The following is a 15,247-nucleotide window of genomic DNA, read 5'->3' as shown; positions in this document are numbered from 1 at the left end:
CACAAAGGGACAGCCAGGAGCAGTACACCAGATCAGATCCATTATCTGGGATGAGGAATTCAAAATAAACTGAGACAGGGTGGAAGTTACTCACTCCTGAATTAATTCATCTGGACAGCACTGGCAGGAGGGGGAATTAACAGCAGATTAATAAGATTACCCATCCCTCTTTCCTTATCCTTAGTTTTATATCTTCCTATGTTTTTTGCATCGACAGAGAATAACGGTTTTGAATGTGTCTTGGATACCATAGTTTTAAACAGGCTCTCTGTATTTTCAGCTCCACTGAATAGAACTATTCAGGTTAAGGCAACTGTGTGCTACCTAACATTCTACTTTGTGCACTAAAACTGCATTTTTATTATGTGCACACTAGTATGAAGAAGACATGCAGAGTTGATAAGACATGAGAAGAGAGGTAAGTAGAAGGTACATTACATTGGAACAATAATGAAATCAGTGGGTATATTATAATCTGAGTTTATTTTCAATAACAAAATTTTAAGAACCAAGACATTACACATTTAACAGAAAAGTTGTTAAAGCTAGAAGTTAAGGCACATTGAGGCAAAATCCTTTTCTGAATCTAATTGTACAAGAATTCATTTTACATATGAATAAAACTGAAATCTGGGAAAACCATTATGAACTTTTTCATCACTGACAATTTCTTGAAAACATTAAGTTGATTCTGTTTTTCCACAAAGGAGCAACATTAAAATGAGGCTGCATTTCTGTACCAGGATTCAGCATTCAAAGAAATCCCTGATCTAACCATCAGTATGTCCTAAGTGCCAAAAATATAACTACCCTAAAAGTCTATATTAATTTAAAATACTATTCCTAGTTCTACTGAAGGGGCATAAAGAGGGTACACATGAATAACAAAACGCATTTCAAGGACTAGGAAGTGCTTATGCAGTAAAAACGTAGTAAGTGACCTAAAGCTAAAGTGCTCACTCTATCGAAACTTCAGTCATCTTTGTCATCTTAGAAATTGAGGATGTTGCCTGGGAAAGAGATGGCAAAAGACTCTTTAGAAAGTTCTCCAAATATATGAAAACTTTCTTTTGATACATTTTCCTAAAACAGGCAGAAGCACTCAGTCACCTCATTCAGGCTAGAGGTATTTCTCCACAGAAAACTGACCAGGTATACATACCCTCTATCTTCTCTTCCCTTCACACAGTTTACACAAAGCAAAAATGGTATGGGCTGAGCATCAGACAGGTTACTCTGCCTAAGGCTTATTACACTTGCTGTTAAGAGTTTTTCAATCATGAGAAAACTGTAGAAGCAGCTACCTGATCACCAGCACAAACTTTACAAAGAGCTTAAAAACACTGTGTGCTAAGGTGGCCAAAGAAGTGAGGATACATGGACATTGGTTCTTTACAGAGCAGAAAGCAGAATATAACAATCTGAAATGCTATTCTTCAGGGGGCTTTTTCTATAAAGAAACCTAACTTAGCTAGGTGAAACACGCCACACAACTATTTTCCTGTCACTTCCGCAAGGTGGTTTTCTTGAGGTAGTTTCACATCTGGGTTTTTGGCAAATGGTACTGGGTTATCTGGAGGTGTGAGGCACAGCCCATTTATTACCAAGAGCTAATTAAAGAAAAACCTAACTTTAAGGGAAGCCAGTCCCACACATAATCTAGCAGTACTGCTGGAGGAAAGCACCTAATCCTTCACACTAACACGTCAAGGTGGATATTTAACCACAGCTCCCTGAGATCCCAGAGCCTTCCTAACCTGGTTTGTGTTACGCAGCACCTAAGAACCCTTGCTCCATTCCTGACTTCGTGTTATTTTAGGAATTACTTTGGATGCGTCCTTGATTTGGTGCCTAGGGCAGGGTTCAGTGTGGTCTTTGGAGCACCTTGTCCTTTTGGGCACGGATTACGCCTTTCTTGCAGCCGTTGCCTCCCCCGGCTTAAGCAATCTAGGTACCACTGCTCCTGCTGCAGCTGCTGCTGCTTCTTTTTTAAACAGCTGTGAGTAGCCTGCAACTTCTGGCATTTCTGAATTAGCTGTGGTAGTTCCTTCTGTAACTGCTGGTGCTGTCTGTCGATGCTACTGCGGAACTCGGAAGTGTACTGTTTTGCTGCCCTCTCCAAGGCCTTGTTCTTGCTGTTCAGCTCCTTTGTTGGTCTTTTTCCCAACTGCCTTGCATCTAGCTCACTCAGTTGTGCCTCCAGTAATGCTTTATCCTGGAAGAACTGGACCAGCATGGCCTGTTTCTTTGCAGCTGTCTCAGCGTGGGTTTTCTTTATCTCCTGCTGTAGTGTTTGAATTTCTCTCTCCTGTTTCTCCTTTACTATCGAAATGTCCCTCATTGCCTCCAACTGCTTATTCAAATTGGATAGGATCTTTTCTTTCTGCAAGAGCTCTGTTTTAAGCGCTGAATTTTTTTCCGCATATTTGGAGGTTAATTCTTGTCTCCTTTGTTCAATCTGCCCACTTTGTTGTAAATAGTAGTTCCACAGCTTCTCGGTTCGCTGTCTAGACTCCTTTGTTTGCTTGGTCAGGTATTCCAGAAAGAACTGGTTTTCCTCCTCGACACGTACGTTTTCCGCCAGCAGCTGCCTGGTTTCCTCCACTAACGGTTCTAGTCGGATTTGAGTTTCTTTGATTTGCTTGTCTAGCTTCATCATTTCCACTACTGCCTTTTCTTTAAACCTCTTCTCTACCTTTGTTAGCTTCTCTGGCTTGAGAAAATTTATGAAACTAAGATCCGGTTGAAGGGAATTACTGGAGTCCTCAGCCAACCTGAAGGGAGAACAAGAGAGACATCCCCCCATGTTTTTCACGAAAAATTAGGAAATAATTTTAAAAATGCACACGTACTTTAATTCATATCCCAAGTCTTTGGGAGCACCTACGATGTTCCTCACACAAGGCACGGGGGACAGAGCTAGGGGTAAAGACGAGGGAGTGTAGTTTACAACTGACAATATGCCGTCTCTACAACCCTGCGAGGTAGTATCTTGAGGGTAAAGAGGAGAAAACAGGTTCAGAGAACTGAAGTGACTTGGCCACGACGTACACCGCCAGCGGGTGGCAGAGCCTGGGTCTAAAACCCAGATCTCACGGCTTACTGAACACTACAGCTGCTCCAAAGGGCCACCGCAGCCAACTGGGCGGTCGGGAGTAGGAGTGTATACATGGCTCGGCTCTTTCACCACCTTTCCGTGTACCGATGGCGCCTGGGTGGAGAGAAGCGCCTCCTCAGTACCTACTTGACAAACTCGGCAACCAAACGTTCCTCCCCAAAGTCACGGTGCACCTTTGCGGAGACCGCCAGGGAAAGAGCCCTACGGTCTGGGGCTGGCGACACGCGGAAACGGCGTCCCAGTGCGGAGGGTTTTTCCAGTTTCTCCGGGCTGGTCTCTGCGGCTCTTGGCGGGGCCCAGCAACCCCGGCGCTCGCATCCCGCCCGGGTCCCGGCACGTCCAGCCCTGAGCCGCTTAACCTCCTCAGTCACCGGACGAGCCCTAGCGGCCGGTTCTCCGGCGGCTCGGTTACCCGCTCTCGGGGGGCCGACAGGAAAAGGCACTCTCTTCACTTTCATAGTGTGGGAGCCCAGGGGTCCCTTGTCGTCCCGCCCGCCCGGGGTCCAGAGCTTTGCCCTTCCCAGGCCCTGCCCGACGACGGTGAGCGGCTCTTTAGGTGGCCTACTCCACTCGTCCTCCCAGTGTCTCCACTTCCCCGCCTCTGTCCCTAGTTGGGCCCCCATCCGGGTCTGGACGGACAGAGCAAAGGCGCACGCCTGGCCCCGTGGCCCTGCCCTCTCTGGCCGGTTTGGTTCGGTTCGGTTTGGTTTGCTCTGTTCTAGTCTCATTCAGAGCTCCGAACGTCGCGGGAGCCTCTCTAGCTACATGCGTCTCTATGGTCGAGTGGGCGGAGCCAGGAGCAAGATGGCCGCGCTCGCAGCTGCCACGGAGCCGCAAGCTTCCGGGGGTCCCCGGCCCCCAGTGTGTCTGCTGGTGTTGGGAATGGCGGGGTCTGGGAAAACCACCTTTGTACAGGTGACCTGCACGGCACGGGCGTAGTAGGAGCGCGCGAGAAGTTGTCTGTGGCAGGCGTAAGGCCAGGGGAGAAAGGGAGGTCTCTCTGGGGAGTTGGAGGGTACCGGCGCCTGGCTTTCAAGGATGCCAGCAACCCCTGTTTTTTCCTCCGCGAAGCCGTCTCAGATCCTAGCCTGGGTTCATTCAGCCTCTCTTCTGCGCACCCTCAGTGCCTATTTGTGACGACCGTACTTGGTATTGGAATTGCCTTGCTAGTGCCAAGTCCTCGAAGGCAGAGGCTTAACAAGTAATTCTGGCTGTTAATAGAGTGCTTGCACACAGGCTTTCGGTGTAGATTCCTAAAAAATTCCTTCTGGGGTGCCTACCATGTTTCAGGCACTGGGGATTTAGCGGAAATGACAAGGTTCCCGCTTAAATGGAGCTAATGTTTTTTGTGGGGGAGATAGAAACCCCCGCTCCCCCCAACCCACCAAGTCAATAAGTGATGGAGAGTAGAGGAGGCTCTGTTGGATGTGTGATGAAGAAAGGTAGCATTTCAACTGAGAGTGAATGTTGGCGGTGGAGATCAGAAACGAATATTTAAGGTAGAGGGAAATGGAAGTGCAGAATTCTGGTAAGTTGGATTAAGGGGTGGAAGTTCTCTCTTTTTCCTTTATTATGCCTCTTGGTCTCAGTCCATCCTTCTCCCCATATGTCTGCAGAGGCTCACAGGATATCTGCATAGTCAAGGGTGTCCACCTTATGTGATCAACCTGGATCCAGCTGTGCATGAAGTTCCCTTTCCTGCCAATATTGGTGAGTAAACTGCCAGAACTTGTGTGAAGTTTCTCAGAGAATGGAAAGCTGTCAGCCTATCCTATGAGTCTTCAATGCTTCCATTTTTAATGTTTTCTAAACTGCCTAATTTCGTTTCCCTTGGATTTGCTAGCATCCTGAAACAGGCTTCTTCCTGATTCCCTTTTTCTCTTTGTTTACTCCTTCCCTCTTGCTAAATTTCCTTTTTTTCCTTACCACTCCCATTCTCTCTACCTCTTTTGACCCAAGGGTGTCAGACTATGGTTCTTTGGGAAAATGAAGTGACAGAAAGTCAGTCCTCTGGCTTTTAAGCCGTAAACCCTTCAGCAGGCTCTGTTACATAAACTTTGTTTGTATAGTTTTTTTCTTCAAGTTAAGAGCATGTGGGTTTTGTGCAGAGTTTGCTTACTGATCTGTAGGAATCTTGCAAAGTTACATGGGAAAATGTGTGTATATATGCCTGTGTGCATTGTCTTGGTGACGGGTTCCTTCCCTCTTATCATCAGACTTGTAGAGGAGTCCCTGACTACTGTATAAAAAAGATTAAGAATGGATGGGATCCAGTGTCCTGATTCTTGATAGGATCTAGGCTTCCTGATTTTCAGACTATTCCTTGATGTTAGTCTTTTCCCTCCTGGTCTCTTTTTAATCCTATTAAGCTTGTACTCCAAACATACTAATTAAGGAAGACCTTGTATTAAGAAGCAGAAATCATTATGGGAAGAATTTTGAAAAAAAAAAACATTCCATCTTTTCATTTAAAGGCTGGAACTCTAATAGTTGATGGGATATAGGTCTCCTGACTGCTGGATAGGTTTAGTTAGATATTACTGGACAGACCAATTTCCTTTTTATTTAAAATTCCATCCAAATAATTTTTTTCTAGTTTTATTGAGATATAGTTGACATACAGCATTGTATATGATTAAGTTGTATAGCATAATGATTTGACTTACAAACGCATGAAATGATTACCATGAGTAAGTTTAGTGAACATCTGTCATCTCATAGATACAAAATTAAAGAAATAGAAAAAAGTTTTTTTCCTTGTTATGAGAACTCTCAACTTTCACATATAACATGTAGCAGTGCTCATTACATTTATAATGTTGTATATTACATCCCTAGTATTTATTCACTGGAAGTTAGTACTTTTGACTACCTTCATCCAATTGTCCCTCCCTCCACACCCTCTACCGATTTGTAGATCGGTAACTACAAATCCAATCTCTTTTTCTGTGGGTTTGTCTGTCTTGCAGTGTAATTGACCTGCCACAGTATTTAGTTCCTGGTATACAACATAGTAAATTGAAATACATGTACATTTCAAAATGATCACTATGATGAGTCTAGTTAATATCTGTCACCATACAACGGTATTATATAATTTTTGACTGTATTCCCCACACTGTACATCTCACCCCATGACTCATTTATTTTGTAACTGAAAATTTGTACCTCTTAATCTCCATCACCTATTTCTCTCCCCACCCATCCACTTACCAAGTTAATGCCTTTATAAAAATGTTGTCTGCATTACCTTTGTTACCAGTAAGCAAGGAGCAAGAAATAAACCTTTTTTCTTTATTTAGCTCCCTTTTTCTGTGTATATGGTCACTGAGAAGGTATTTAAGTTGTATAAAACTTTTCTCTTTGTCTCCAACATCCCTACCATAACTTGAGAGCTCCTAGCCTAACATTCTTCTTGGGTTACTTGGCAGTTGTCCTTGGCCAGTGTGAAGCTGGAGAAGTTACTAGAAGACAGTGCTGACAATAGAAGCCTCAGAAGCTAGTTTCAGTTTCTTGCTGGGAGGGAAGGTACTTGCAGGGTACCTTTTGTCCTCCTAGTCTCTTCCTGAACTTGCTTCTTTTGCTGTTACAATTCAGTGATCTTAGCTTGAAAATTTAGAAAACAGATTGGAAAAGTACCTTGGATGCTAAGAGAGAAACTGATTTGTTTGCTCAGAGGAAGCAGAGATGACTTGAGAGGTCTGTTGGCTTAGATATTATAGGTGGGGAGTCTCAAACTGTATTGTTTCTTACGTGTTAAATTCCATTTCATTCTCTCTTTTTTTCCCTCCAGATATTCGTGACACTGTGAAGTATAAAGAAGTCATGAAACAGTATCCTTTTTCACATCTACTTTGGTTTTTGGCTCATCCCTGGCTACTTACTGTCTGTGTATTGTGTAGCTTTGAAAAAAGTGTTTGTGCCTTCCCTTGTGAAATATACTAGCAAAAGCATTCGATTGTTTTCAGGTAATTTTATGAAGAGGAGGGAAGATGAATGTGGGGAGAAGCATTGTAGGTGATTAGAAATCCTATTTCAGCTTGTGAGTTCCGTTTTCTGCCTTTGTCCTGAACTGCAGGCTGTTGTAATTAGCACAGAGAAGGAGACGCTAGCTGGTGGCGTGCCTGGGTCCCACAAGGGAGTACTGTCTTGGTGGATGCATCCATTGATCACCATCCCCTTAGACTGGGAAGCTCAAAGATTAGTAAGATCAACTCTTAGTACATTGCTGTGTGAAATGTGTACTTTCCCTATAGGTAAGTCTAGATAGGAAGACTAATTCTAATCCTCAGGTGGCTTGATGAGTGAGGATCAGAGCTAAGAGTGGTATATAAATGATCTTCATGGATAATGCCATCAGGCTGTCAATGCCTGATACATCTGTCTGTTCCATTTTGACCCCATTTCACCTGGCCATTTCTAAACGATGAATGAGGTAGACATCGATAGTGAATGTTTCCCTATGAGGTTAAGATTGTGTGATACATACTAGTCAATTGAACACTAACGTTACGCTGTTTTTGTGAGGGATTGTCTAGATAATAAACTTTATCATCTAAATTGATCTATAAGCAGTTTAAATCCTCAACTTAGTGTCTAGGTATGGACTTGGACCCAATGGTGGCATAGTGACCTCACTCAATCTCTTTGCTACCAGATTTGATCAGGTATGTCTGTCTCTATTTACATTGACATGGCTGTGTCAGAACCTGTGACTCTTAAATGCCTTAGCTTGATCACACTGGGAAAGAAGGGCAGTCAACCTCAATGTCAATACAGAATATAAGGAGGCATTTTGGTGGACAAAGAAGTAGGCTATGAGAGGATGATCAACGTGGTGAGAGACTTCACATTGAACGTTGTGGCGGCCAGTAAAGACCTAAGAGACCTGGGTTCTCTTCTTGATCTGTTATTGGCTTGCAGTGTTACCCTGAGGGTGGGGTGGAGGGATGGGGAGTGGGATGGGCTACCAGGCAGGGAATGGAACAATTATGGGGCTTTTCACTTGTGACAAATTGTTGTCATCTTGTTATGTTTTCTCTGTCACATTCCACTTCCTTAAGAGTGTTTGGCAATCACTGATTTTTTACCCCGATTTCACTCAATGATTCAGGCTGTTAACGCTTTACTGAAGCACCAAGAGAGAGACTTGGCGGTGACAGATCAAGTCTTCAGCTCCTTAGGCCTTGCCCTGTGCTCCAGGGTGTTGTGGTACGGCAGGTGTGGCTATGTTTCTTTGGTTCCATGAGCACGTTAGTTGGTGTCCTCAGACAGAGAACACAGAGGTTCAATCGTTAATGGTGCCTGCAGGTGGGCCACTCTAGAGAGGGCCCTGTGATTTTTTTTGTTGAACTTGGATTCTGTTGTAATTGGCGTTTTTTTCTTTTAGGTGATGAAATTTATTGAGAAGGCCCAGAACATGTCTAAGTAAGCGATTTCAGTCTAATGCCTATTTATTACTCTGTAGTTGACATGTTTCTAGGTTTTTTGAAGAATTTTGGGTTACTATCAAGTTCTGAGAGGGTGTAGTTTGAGATGAAACCATGATAAGTGAAAAAATTGTTGGCAAGAAGACAATCATTAAGATGCTCTACTTGGTTGGGGAACTAAGATCCCACAAGCCATGGTGTGGCCCAAAATAAATAAATAAATAAAAGCGACAAGATGCTCTACAGTGTAGAGCTCAATTTAATAGTATCCCACCCCCAATCACTTTGGTATATGTTCCCAGCTTCTTAGGAGGTATTTTGAGAATTTGAGTCCACATTCACTTGTCCACTTGCCTTCTCTTGCTTGTTGGCATTAAAGTCTATGAAATACCTTTCTAATCCTTGTTTATTTTATTTTATTTTATTATTTTTTTATGTTTATTTTTGGCTACACTGGGTCTTCATTGCTGCACGTGGGCTTTCTCTAGTTGTGGCGAGCGGGGGCTTCTCTTGTTGCGGAGCACAGGCTCTAGGCACGCGGGCTTCAGTAGTTGTGGCACGCGTGCTCAGTAGTTGTGGCTTGCGGGCTCTAGAGCGCAGGCTCAGTAGTTTTGGCGCACGGGGCTTAGTTGCTCCACGGCATGTGGGATCTTCCCGGACCAGGGCTTGAACCCTTGTCCCTCGCATTGGTGGGCGGATTCTTAACCACTGCGCCACCAGGGAAACCCCTAATCCTTGTTTAAATTAATATAATTTACATGATTCAGAGGGGATATTTTTTAATTTAAAAAGCATCAAAATATAAAATAGGAGATTCTTATTATCATTACCCACAATGAACTGTTGTTAAATTTTTAATAGGTTTGCTTTTTTAAAAGAAAGGAAGATAATTTATTATTTTTGTAAAAAGGATATATAGGCTTATTACTATAAATAATTCCTACCATGCATAGTATTTAAAAGATGAAACTATCACCCTTCTTGTCACTAGAAATAGCTATCATTATTATCATTATTGCTATCAGTGACTGTCATCCCAGGCGTTTCTATTCATGTGTACATAGATAGAAGGATGGATGGATAAGGTGTTTTTACAAAAATAGGATCATACAAGAGTAGTTTTTTAAAGTAATAGCTTTATTGCAATATGAATTCACAGACCATAAAGTGCACTCTTTTAAAGTATACAGTTTAGTGGTTTTTAGTATATTCACAAAGTTGTGCGCCACCAGGAAGTCCAGATGTTGAGCATCTTTTAGTGTACTTCTTGGCCATTGGTATATATTTGGAGAAACGTCTATTCAAATTTTTTGCTTTTTTAAAAATAAGTTTCAGATACGCATTGTAATTTAACATGTGTACACTGCAAAGTGATCACCCCGCAAAAGTCCAGTTACCATCGGTCACCATACAATCGATCCCCTTCACCCTTTTTGCCCACCCACAACCCCTTTTTCCTCAGGTAACCACGGATTTGTTCTCTGTATCTGTGAGCTTGCTTTTGGTTGGTTGGTTTCCTTCCCTTACCCTTCCTTTTCCCTTCCCTTTCCCTTCCCTTTCCCTTCCCCTCCCTCTCTCCCTCCCTCCCTCCCTCCCTCCCTCCCTCCCTTCCTTCCTTCCTTCCTTCCTCCAGATTATTCCACATGTGAGTGAAATCATATGGTAGTTGTCTTTTTCCTTCTGACTTATTTTACTTAGCATAATACCCTCATGTTGTTCATCCATGTTGTCGCAAATGGCAAGATTTCATTCTTCTTTTATGGCTGAATAGTATTCCACTGTGTATATACCACATCTTCTTTATCCATTCATCCATTGGTGGACACTTAGGTTGCTTCCACGTCTTGGCTACTGTACATAATGATGCAATGAACATAAGGGTGCATATATTTTTTCTAATTAGTGTTTTTATATTCTTTGGATAAATACCCAGAAGTGGAATCACTGGATCATACAGTTAGCTCTATCCTTCATTTTTTGAGGAATCTTTCTACTGTTTTTCATAGTAGCTGCACCAGTTTATATTCCCACCAACAGTTTACGGGGGTTTCCTCTTCTGTACATCCTTTTCAGCACTTGTTATCTGTTTGGTAAGAGCCATTCTAACAGGTGTGAGGTGATACTTCATTGTGGTTTTGATTTGCATTTCCCTAATAATTAGTGATGTTGAACATCTTTTCATGTGCCTTTTAGCCATCTGTGTCTTTGGAGAAATGTCTACGTAATCGGATCCTCTGCCCATTTTTGAATCGGGTTGTTTATTTGTTTTGGGGTTGTATGTGTTCTTTATATATTTTGGATACCAATCCCTAATCAGAGATACGATTTGCAATTTCTGCTGTTCAGTAGCTTGCCTTTTAGTTTTTTGTTTTGGGCAATGCCCGGCAGCTTGCGGGATCTTAGTTCCCCGACCAGGATTGAAGCTGGGCCACTGTGGTGAACGCGCTGAGTCCTAACCACTGGACCACCAGGGAATTCCCACCTTTTAGTTTTGATGATGTTTTCCTTTCCTGTGCAGAAGCTTTTTAGTTTGATGTAGTCTCATTTGTTTATTATTGCTTTTGATTTCCTTGCCTTTGGAGTCAGATCCACAGAAACTTATGTCAGTGAGGTTACTCCTTATGTTTTCCTCCAGAAATTTATTTAATGTTTTCAGGTGTTACATTCAAGTCTTTCATCCATTTTGAGTTAATTTTTGTGTATGGAGTGGTCTGGTTTCATTCTCTTGCATGTGACTGTCTGTTTTTCCCAACACCATTTCTTGAAGAGACTTTCCTTTCTCCGTTGTATGTTCTTGGCTCCTTTGTTGTCAATTAATTGTCCATGTATGTGTGGATCTTTGCTTTTTTAAAAACAGCTTTATTGAGATATAGTTCATAGGCCATACAATTTACCCATTTAAATTGTACAATTCTGTGGCTTTTAGTGTAGTTACAGAATTGTACAGCCATCATCACAATCAATTTTAGAACGTTTCATTCCCTCAATAAGAGACCCTCTTCTTTAGTTATCACTTTCTTATTCTTTTTCTCCCTCCCTCCATTTTCCTCCAACCCCACCCCTAAGTAACCAGATGGTTTCCCAAGAGATTTACACTCTGGTTTTGCTTATCTCTCATTTTTAATGCAGTGTGTTTCTAAAACTGTCAGTTTTCTCTGTGATCATTTGCAGCAGTGATGTATTGGTGCTCCTGCCAATGAGCCTGAATACTGGACATTGAACAAAACCCAGGGGAATGTGGTATGCACTTTAAGGGCAATGGGAAGAAGTGAGACTTGACAGTGAGAAGAGGTTATTTCAGTCTTGAGTAACCAGATGTTAATGTTTTGTGGGATAGAATATCTTTCAGAATGCATAAATGAAAACTTCTTTAATGGTCTTTTTTGACACAGGTATGTCTTGATTGACACACCTGGACAGATTGAGGTATTCACCTGGTCAGCTTCTGGGACAATCATCACTGAGGCCCTGGTGAGTATTCTAGGACGTGTTACTCAGGGTAAGTAGAGAGCCAGACAAGAAAAGCTTCTTATTGCTTGGGATCTTATTTGGGATAGAGTCATAGAGCTCTGCACACCTGCCTATAGTGGTTCTTCCTTGCCACGGAAGGTAGGAGAAGAATTTGGGGACAGGTCAAGAACCCTCTGACTAAAGCTTTGATTATTTTGTGGCTTTAGGCATCCTCGTTTCCAACGATTGTCATTTATGTAATGGACACATCTCGAAGTATCAACCCAGTGACCTTCATGTCCAATATGCTCTATGCCTGCAGGTAATGCGTTATTGTTGGGCATAGTATTATGTCAAGGTATGAAGTCTCCACTTCTTTTCCATCATTTTTGAGTCCTGAGTGCTTACCCCTAGGTTTTCATTCAGGCTTGCCACTCACTTTAGTGGCTCTGGGTTAGGGAGGGGCTCTGGGTTAGGGCGGGAAAGGAAGCACATATACTGTTGGCATTCTCTTATCAGCCACTTCTCATCTTCCTCCCTTGCTTGTTACAGAATAGGTGATGAATGAATATGAACCTTCTGGCAGTTGCCCCAAGTTGAATGAAATCCAGTTCTGAATAGAATAGAGCCCCTGGTCTAAATGCCTTTCTTCTGTGTTGTGATAGGAAGAGTGAAATTATAACATGAGGAGAGGCTGAATAAAAAGATTCATCCATGATTCTAAATGCACGTGTTTTCCCAAGTGTGGTGCCATTAGGAGAGGAAGGACATGCCTCACTAGGCTTTATTAGTGCATTAGACCTAGGAGCAAGGCAGACCATTATTAATGCTGAATTTTATTTTGGGGGTATGCAAAAACAATCACCCCGATTTGTCTCTTCTGTTATGACTAGGGATGTCCCTTCCTGTTAAACACAAGAAATCTTAGTCTAGATAGAAATCTGATGTTTGATAGCATGATTTTGTCTTCATATTAATTGTTTAAAAGACAGTTAATTTGGTGAAACACACACACACACACACACACACACACACACAACCAGGATCAGTACCAAAGCATTATTACTCTAAGAAAAGGAGAGAGTGTGTATGTGTGTTGTTTGCTTGATGGTAGTGGTAGTTTCCTGCTTGGGAGGGGAGAATATGTGAGTGCTGTGTAAGAATGGATACCTGCATTTAGAGTCTGAACCCATCTCCCTATTTATTACTCAGTTCCATCAGATAACAGGCAAGCAGGTGCTTAAGTGCTTTTACTAATAATGCCTCAATGTTTGATTTTCAGCATCTTGTACAAAACCAAGCTGCCTTTTATTGTGGTCATGAATAAAGTAAGTGGATTCTTCCTGTTGTGACTGAATGTTTCGTTTTCATCAGAACCTTGTGTTTGGGTAGGTGAGAAGGATTATTTCAGATGCTGGAGAGCAGATTTAAGCTAACCTGAAGCAAAGTCATGAGCACTTCTAGGAAATGGATTCAGTCAAATCGAATGAATATATATTGCTGATTCTTTTCCAAAGTTTTTTTAGGCTAGATAGAGTAGCCCCTGGTCCACAGCGTATAGGTTATCCCTCAGGATTGGGACTGTGTAAATGAGGGAGGGACTGCTAGTCTGTTGGAAGTGGCAGTTAAACAAAACCAAAACTTCTCTGTTGTTGGCTAGGATGCAAGAGACTATGTACTTGACTTCAGAGCCTGGAGGGTACTGGCCTCCACTGTGGCCATGGTCACTTGGCAGTGGATAGTGAAGGTCTGTTCTAACCTAGAATATACAGATCTTCATTTAATTATTTATACTGCACAGCAGTCTTGGCTCTTTGTGACTTGTTGCAGTGGAGGAGGAAATGGGGGAAGCAGAGAAAGAAAATACATGAATTATTGCTCTCTGCTGTCATCAATTAAAAAATTTTTTTTGCCGTTGTTTGATGTCTGACCTCATCCCTGGTTGCTGATAGTTGACTTCTCTCTGGTACAGACTGACATCATTGATCACAGCTTTGCAGTGGAATGGATGCAGGATTTTGAGGCTTTCCAAGATGCCTTGAATCAAGAGACTACATACGTCAGTAACCTGACTCGTTCAATGAGCCTCGTGTTAGATGAGTTTTACAGCTCCCTCAGGGTAAACTTTCTTGCTTATGCTGTTGGTCTCTCCAGATAACCTCATAACCCAAAGGGCTGGCTTTGAACCTATTTTGGAAAGGAAGTTCATTACCTTCTGAAAAATAATTTTTAAGGCATGACTTATTAAAAACTGGAGACTTAAAAGATAAATATGATATGGACCCTACCCTCAGAGAGTTTATGGTCTAGTTAGGAGAGAAGGCTAAACGCAGAGTTAAAACATGATATATTGTAGTAACTTATATTGTGATATCTTAAGAAAGATTAAAAGTTGGGCCTGATAGTGGGGATGGGGTAGATCACTTTTGAAGTGAGAGATTTTTTGAGGATATAGTCAATATAGGTGTGCTTTGAAGGATGGGTAAGATTTGTGTAAGCAAAAGTGGGTGTGGGTAGCAGCAAGTATGTTAATTGCCCAAGCGAAGACATTGAGATACTAATTTTTATAGAGAACAGACTGTGGTTTGATTTGATAGGGAATAGATGAACTGCTGCTTGTTTGATCCTAATTATCTTTCTCAGTTCTCTATTTTCCATAGACTTATTTCCATCACTCTTGAGTAGGTATGCCATTTTGTCTTGTTTTAGCTTCATTCTTTGCCAGAGACTTCTTAAAGTAGCCAAACCTCTTCTGTGAAGATTTTATGAAATTTGAGCCAAATAATATATGCCATTTAAAAATATACAGTTGTTTCCTCAGTGGTATTAATGATGCTTTTGGCAGGTGGTGGGAGTGTCTGCTGTTCTGGGTACAGGCTTAGATGAACTCTTCGTGCAAGTTGCCAGTGCCACAGAAGAATATGAAAGGTGAGGATAAAGGAACATTCTAGTGATGGCACTCTTAGTTACCCACAGGTCTGATATGATAGCTGTTTTGCCAGGCAAAACATTTTGGTTTTCATGGTGTTTGTATTATATTTGCCATGCAGATGTGCACTGGATCTGATCACACTTAGGGTTAACAAGTAGCTGTTAACTTTTTTTAAAAAAGAATAGGAGTATAAAATCTTCACTGTATTGAATGATGAAGAACAGGTGTCATCAGACATTGTTTGTAAAAAGCCAGGTGTTAAATATTTTAGGCTTTGTGGGTTGTATTATCTGTTGAAACTCCTCAACTCTCATTGTG

General features: G+C 42.0%; 2 protein-coding genes across 5 annotated transcripts in view; one reads left to right on the top strand and one right to left on the bottom strand.

Annotated features, from left to right (window-relative positions):
* Positions 1-47: 47 nt before the first annotated feature.
* Positions 48-15,247, top strand: part of GPN1 (GPN-loop GTPase 1) — a 23,017-nt gene continuing 7,817 nt past the window's right edge. The window contains exons 1-10 of one of the 4 annotated variants that reach the window (XM_027113531.1): positions 48-418; positions 4,735-4,828; positions 6,912-6,951; positions 7,719-7,785; positions 8,508-8,545; positions 11,940-12,018; positions 12,225-12,319; positions 13,280-13,325; positions 13,970-14,116; positions 14,843-14,925. In XM_027113531.1, the coding sequence (XP_026969332.1) occupies positions 407-418; positions 4,735-4,828; positions 6,912-6,951; positions 7,719-7,785; positions 8,508-8,545; positions 11,940-12,018; positions 12,225-12,319; positions 13,280-13,325; positions 13,970-14,116; positions 14,843-14,925 (701 nt within the window). In that variant the 5' untranslated portion in view covers positions 48-406. Of the gene's footprint in view, positions 419-3,868; positions 4,034-4,067; positions 4,090-4,124; positions 4,647-4,734; positions 4,829-6,911; positions 6,952-7,718; positions 7,786-8,507; positions 8,546-11,939; positions 12,019-12,224; positions 12,320-13,279; positions 13,326-13,969; positions 14,117-14,842; positions 14,926-15,247 lie in introns of those variants that run through there. The other 3 variants (XM_027113530.1, XM_027113533.1, XM_027113532.1) reach the window with 3 other exon arrangements.
* CCDC121 (coiled-coil domain containing 121) lies at positions 425-3,758 on the bottom strand. The gene is made up of 2 exons (XM_027113541.1): positions 3,245-3,758; positions 425-2,774 (listed from the first exon to the last, which is right to left on the bottom strand). Exons 1-2 carry the CDS (start codon positions 3,739-3,741, stop codon positions 1,823-1,825), a joined length of 1,449 nt encoding a protein of 482 aa, XP_026969342.1. The 5' UTR covers positions 3,742-3,758; the 3' UTR covers positions 425-1,822.

This window comes from Aethalodelphis obliquidens, unplaced genomic scaffold, assembly GCF_003676395.1.
Source record: "Aethalodelphis obliquidens isolate GAN/ISIS:26980383/991018 unplaced genomic scaffold, ASM367639v1 scaffold12, whole genome shotgun sequence".
NCBI lineage: Eukaryota > Metazoa > Chordata > Mammalia > Artiodactyla > Delphinidae > Aethalodelphis > Aethalodelphis obliquidens.
The sequence above is the reverse complement of the archived record's forward strand: the minus strand, read 5'-3'. Positions and strand labels throughout refer to the sequence as shown.

Bases quoted from the DNA above. Each gene is read 5' to 3' on its own strand.
- CCDC121 (XM_027113541.1), bottom strand. From the start codon at position 3,741: ATGGGGGCCCAACTAGGGACAGAGGCGGGGAAGTGGAGACACTGGGAG. The intron at 2,775-3,244 runs GTAGGTACTGAG...TTCTCCCTTCAG, and splicing joins TTGGTTGCCGAGTTTGTCAA to GTTGGCTGAGGACTCCAGTA.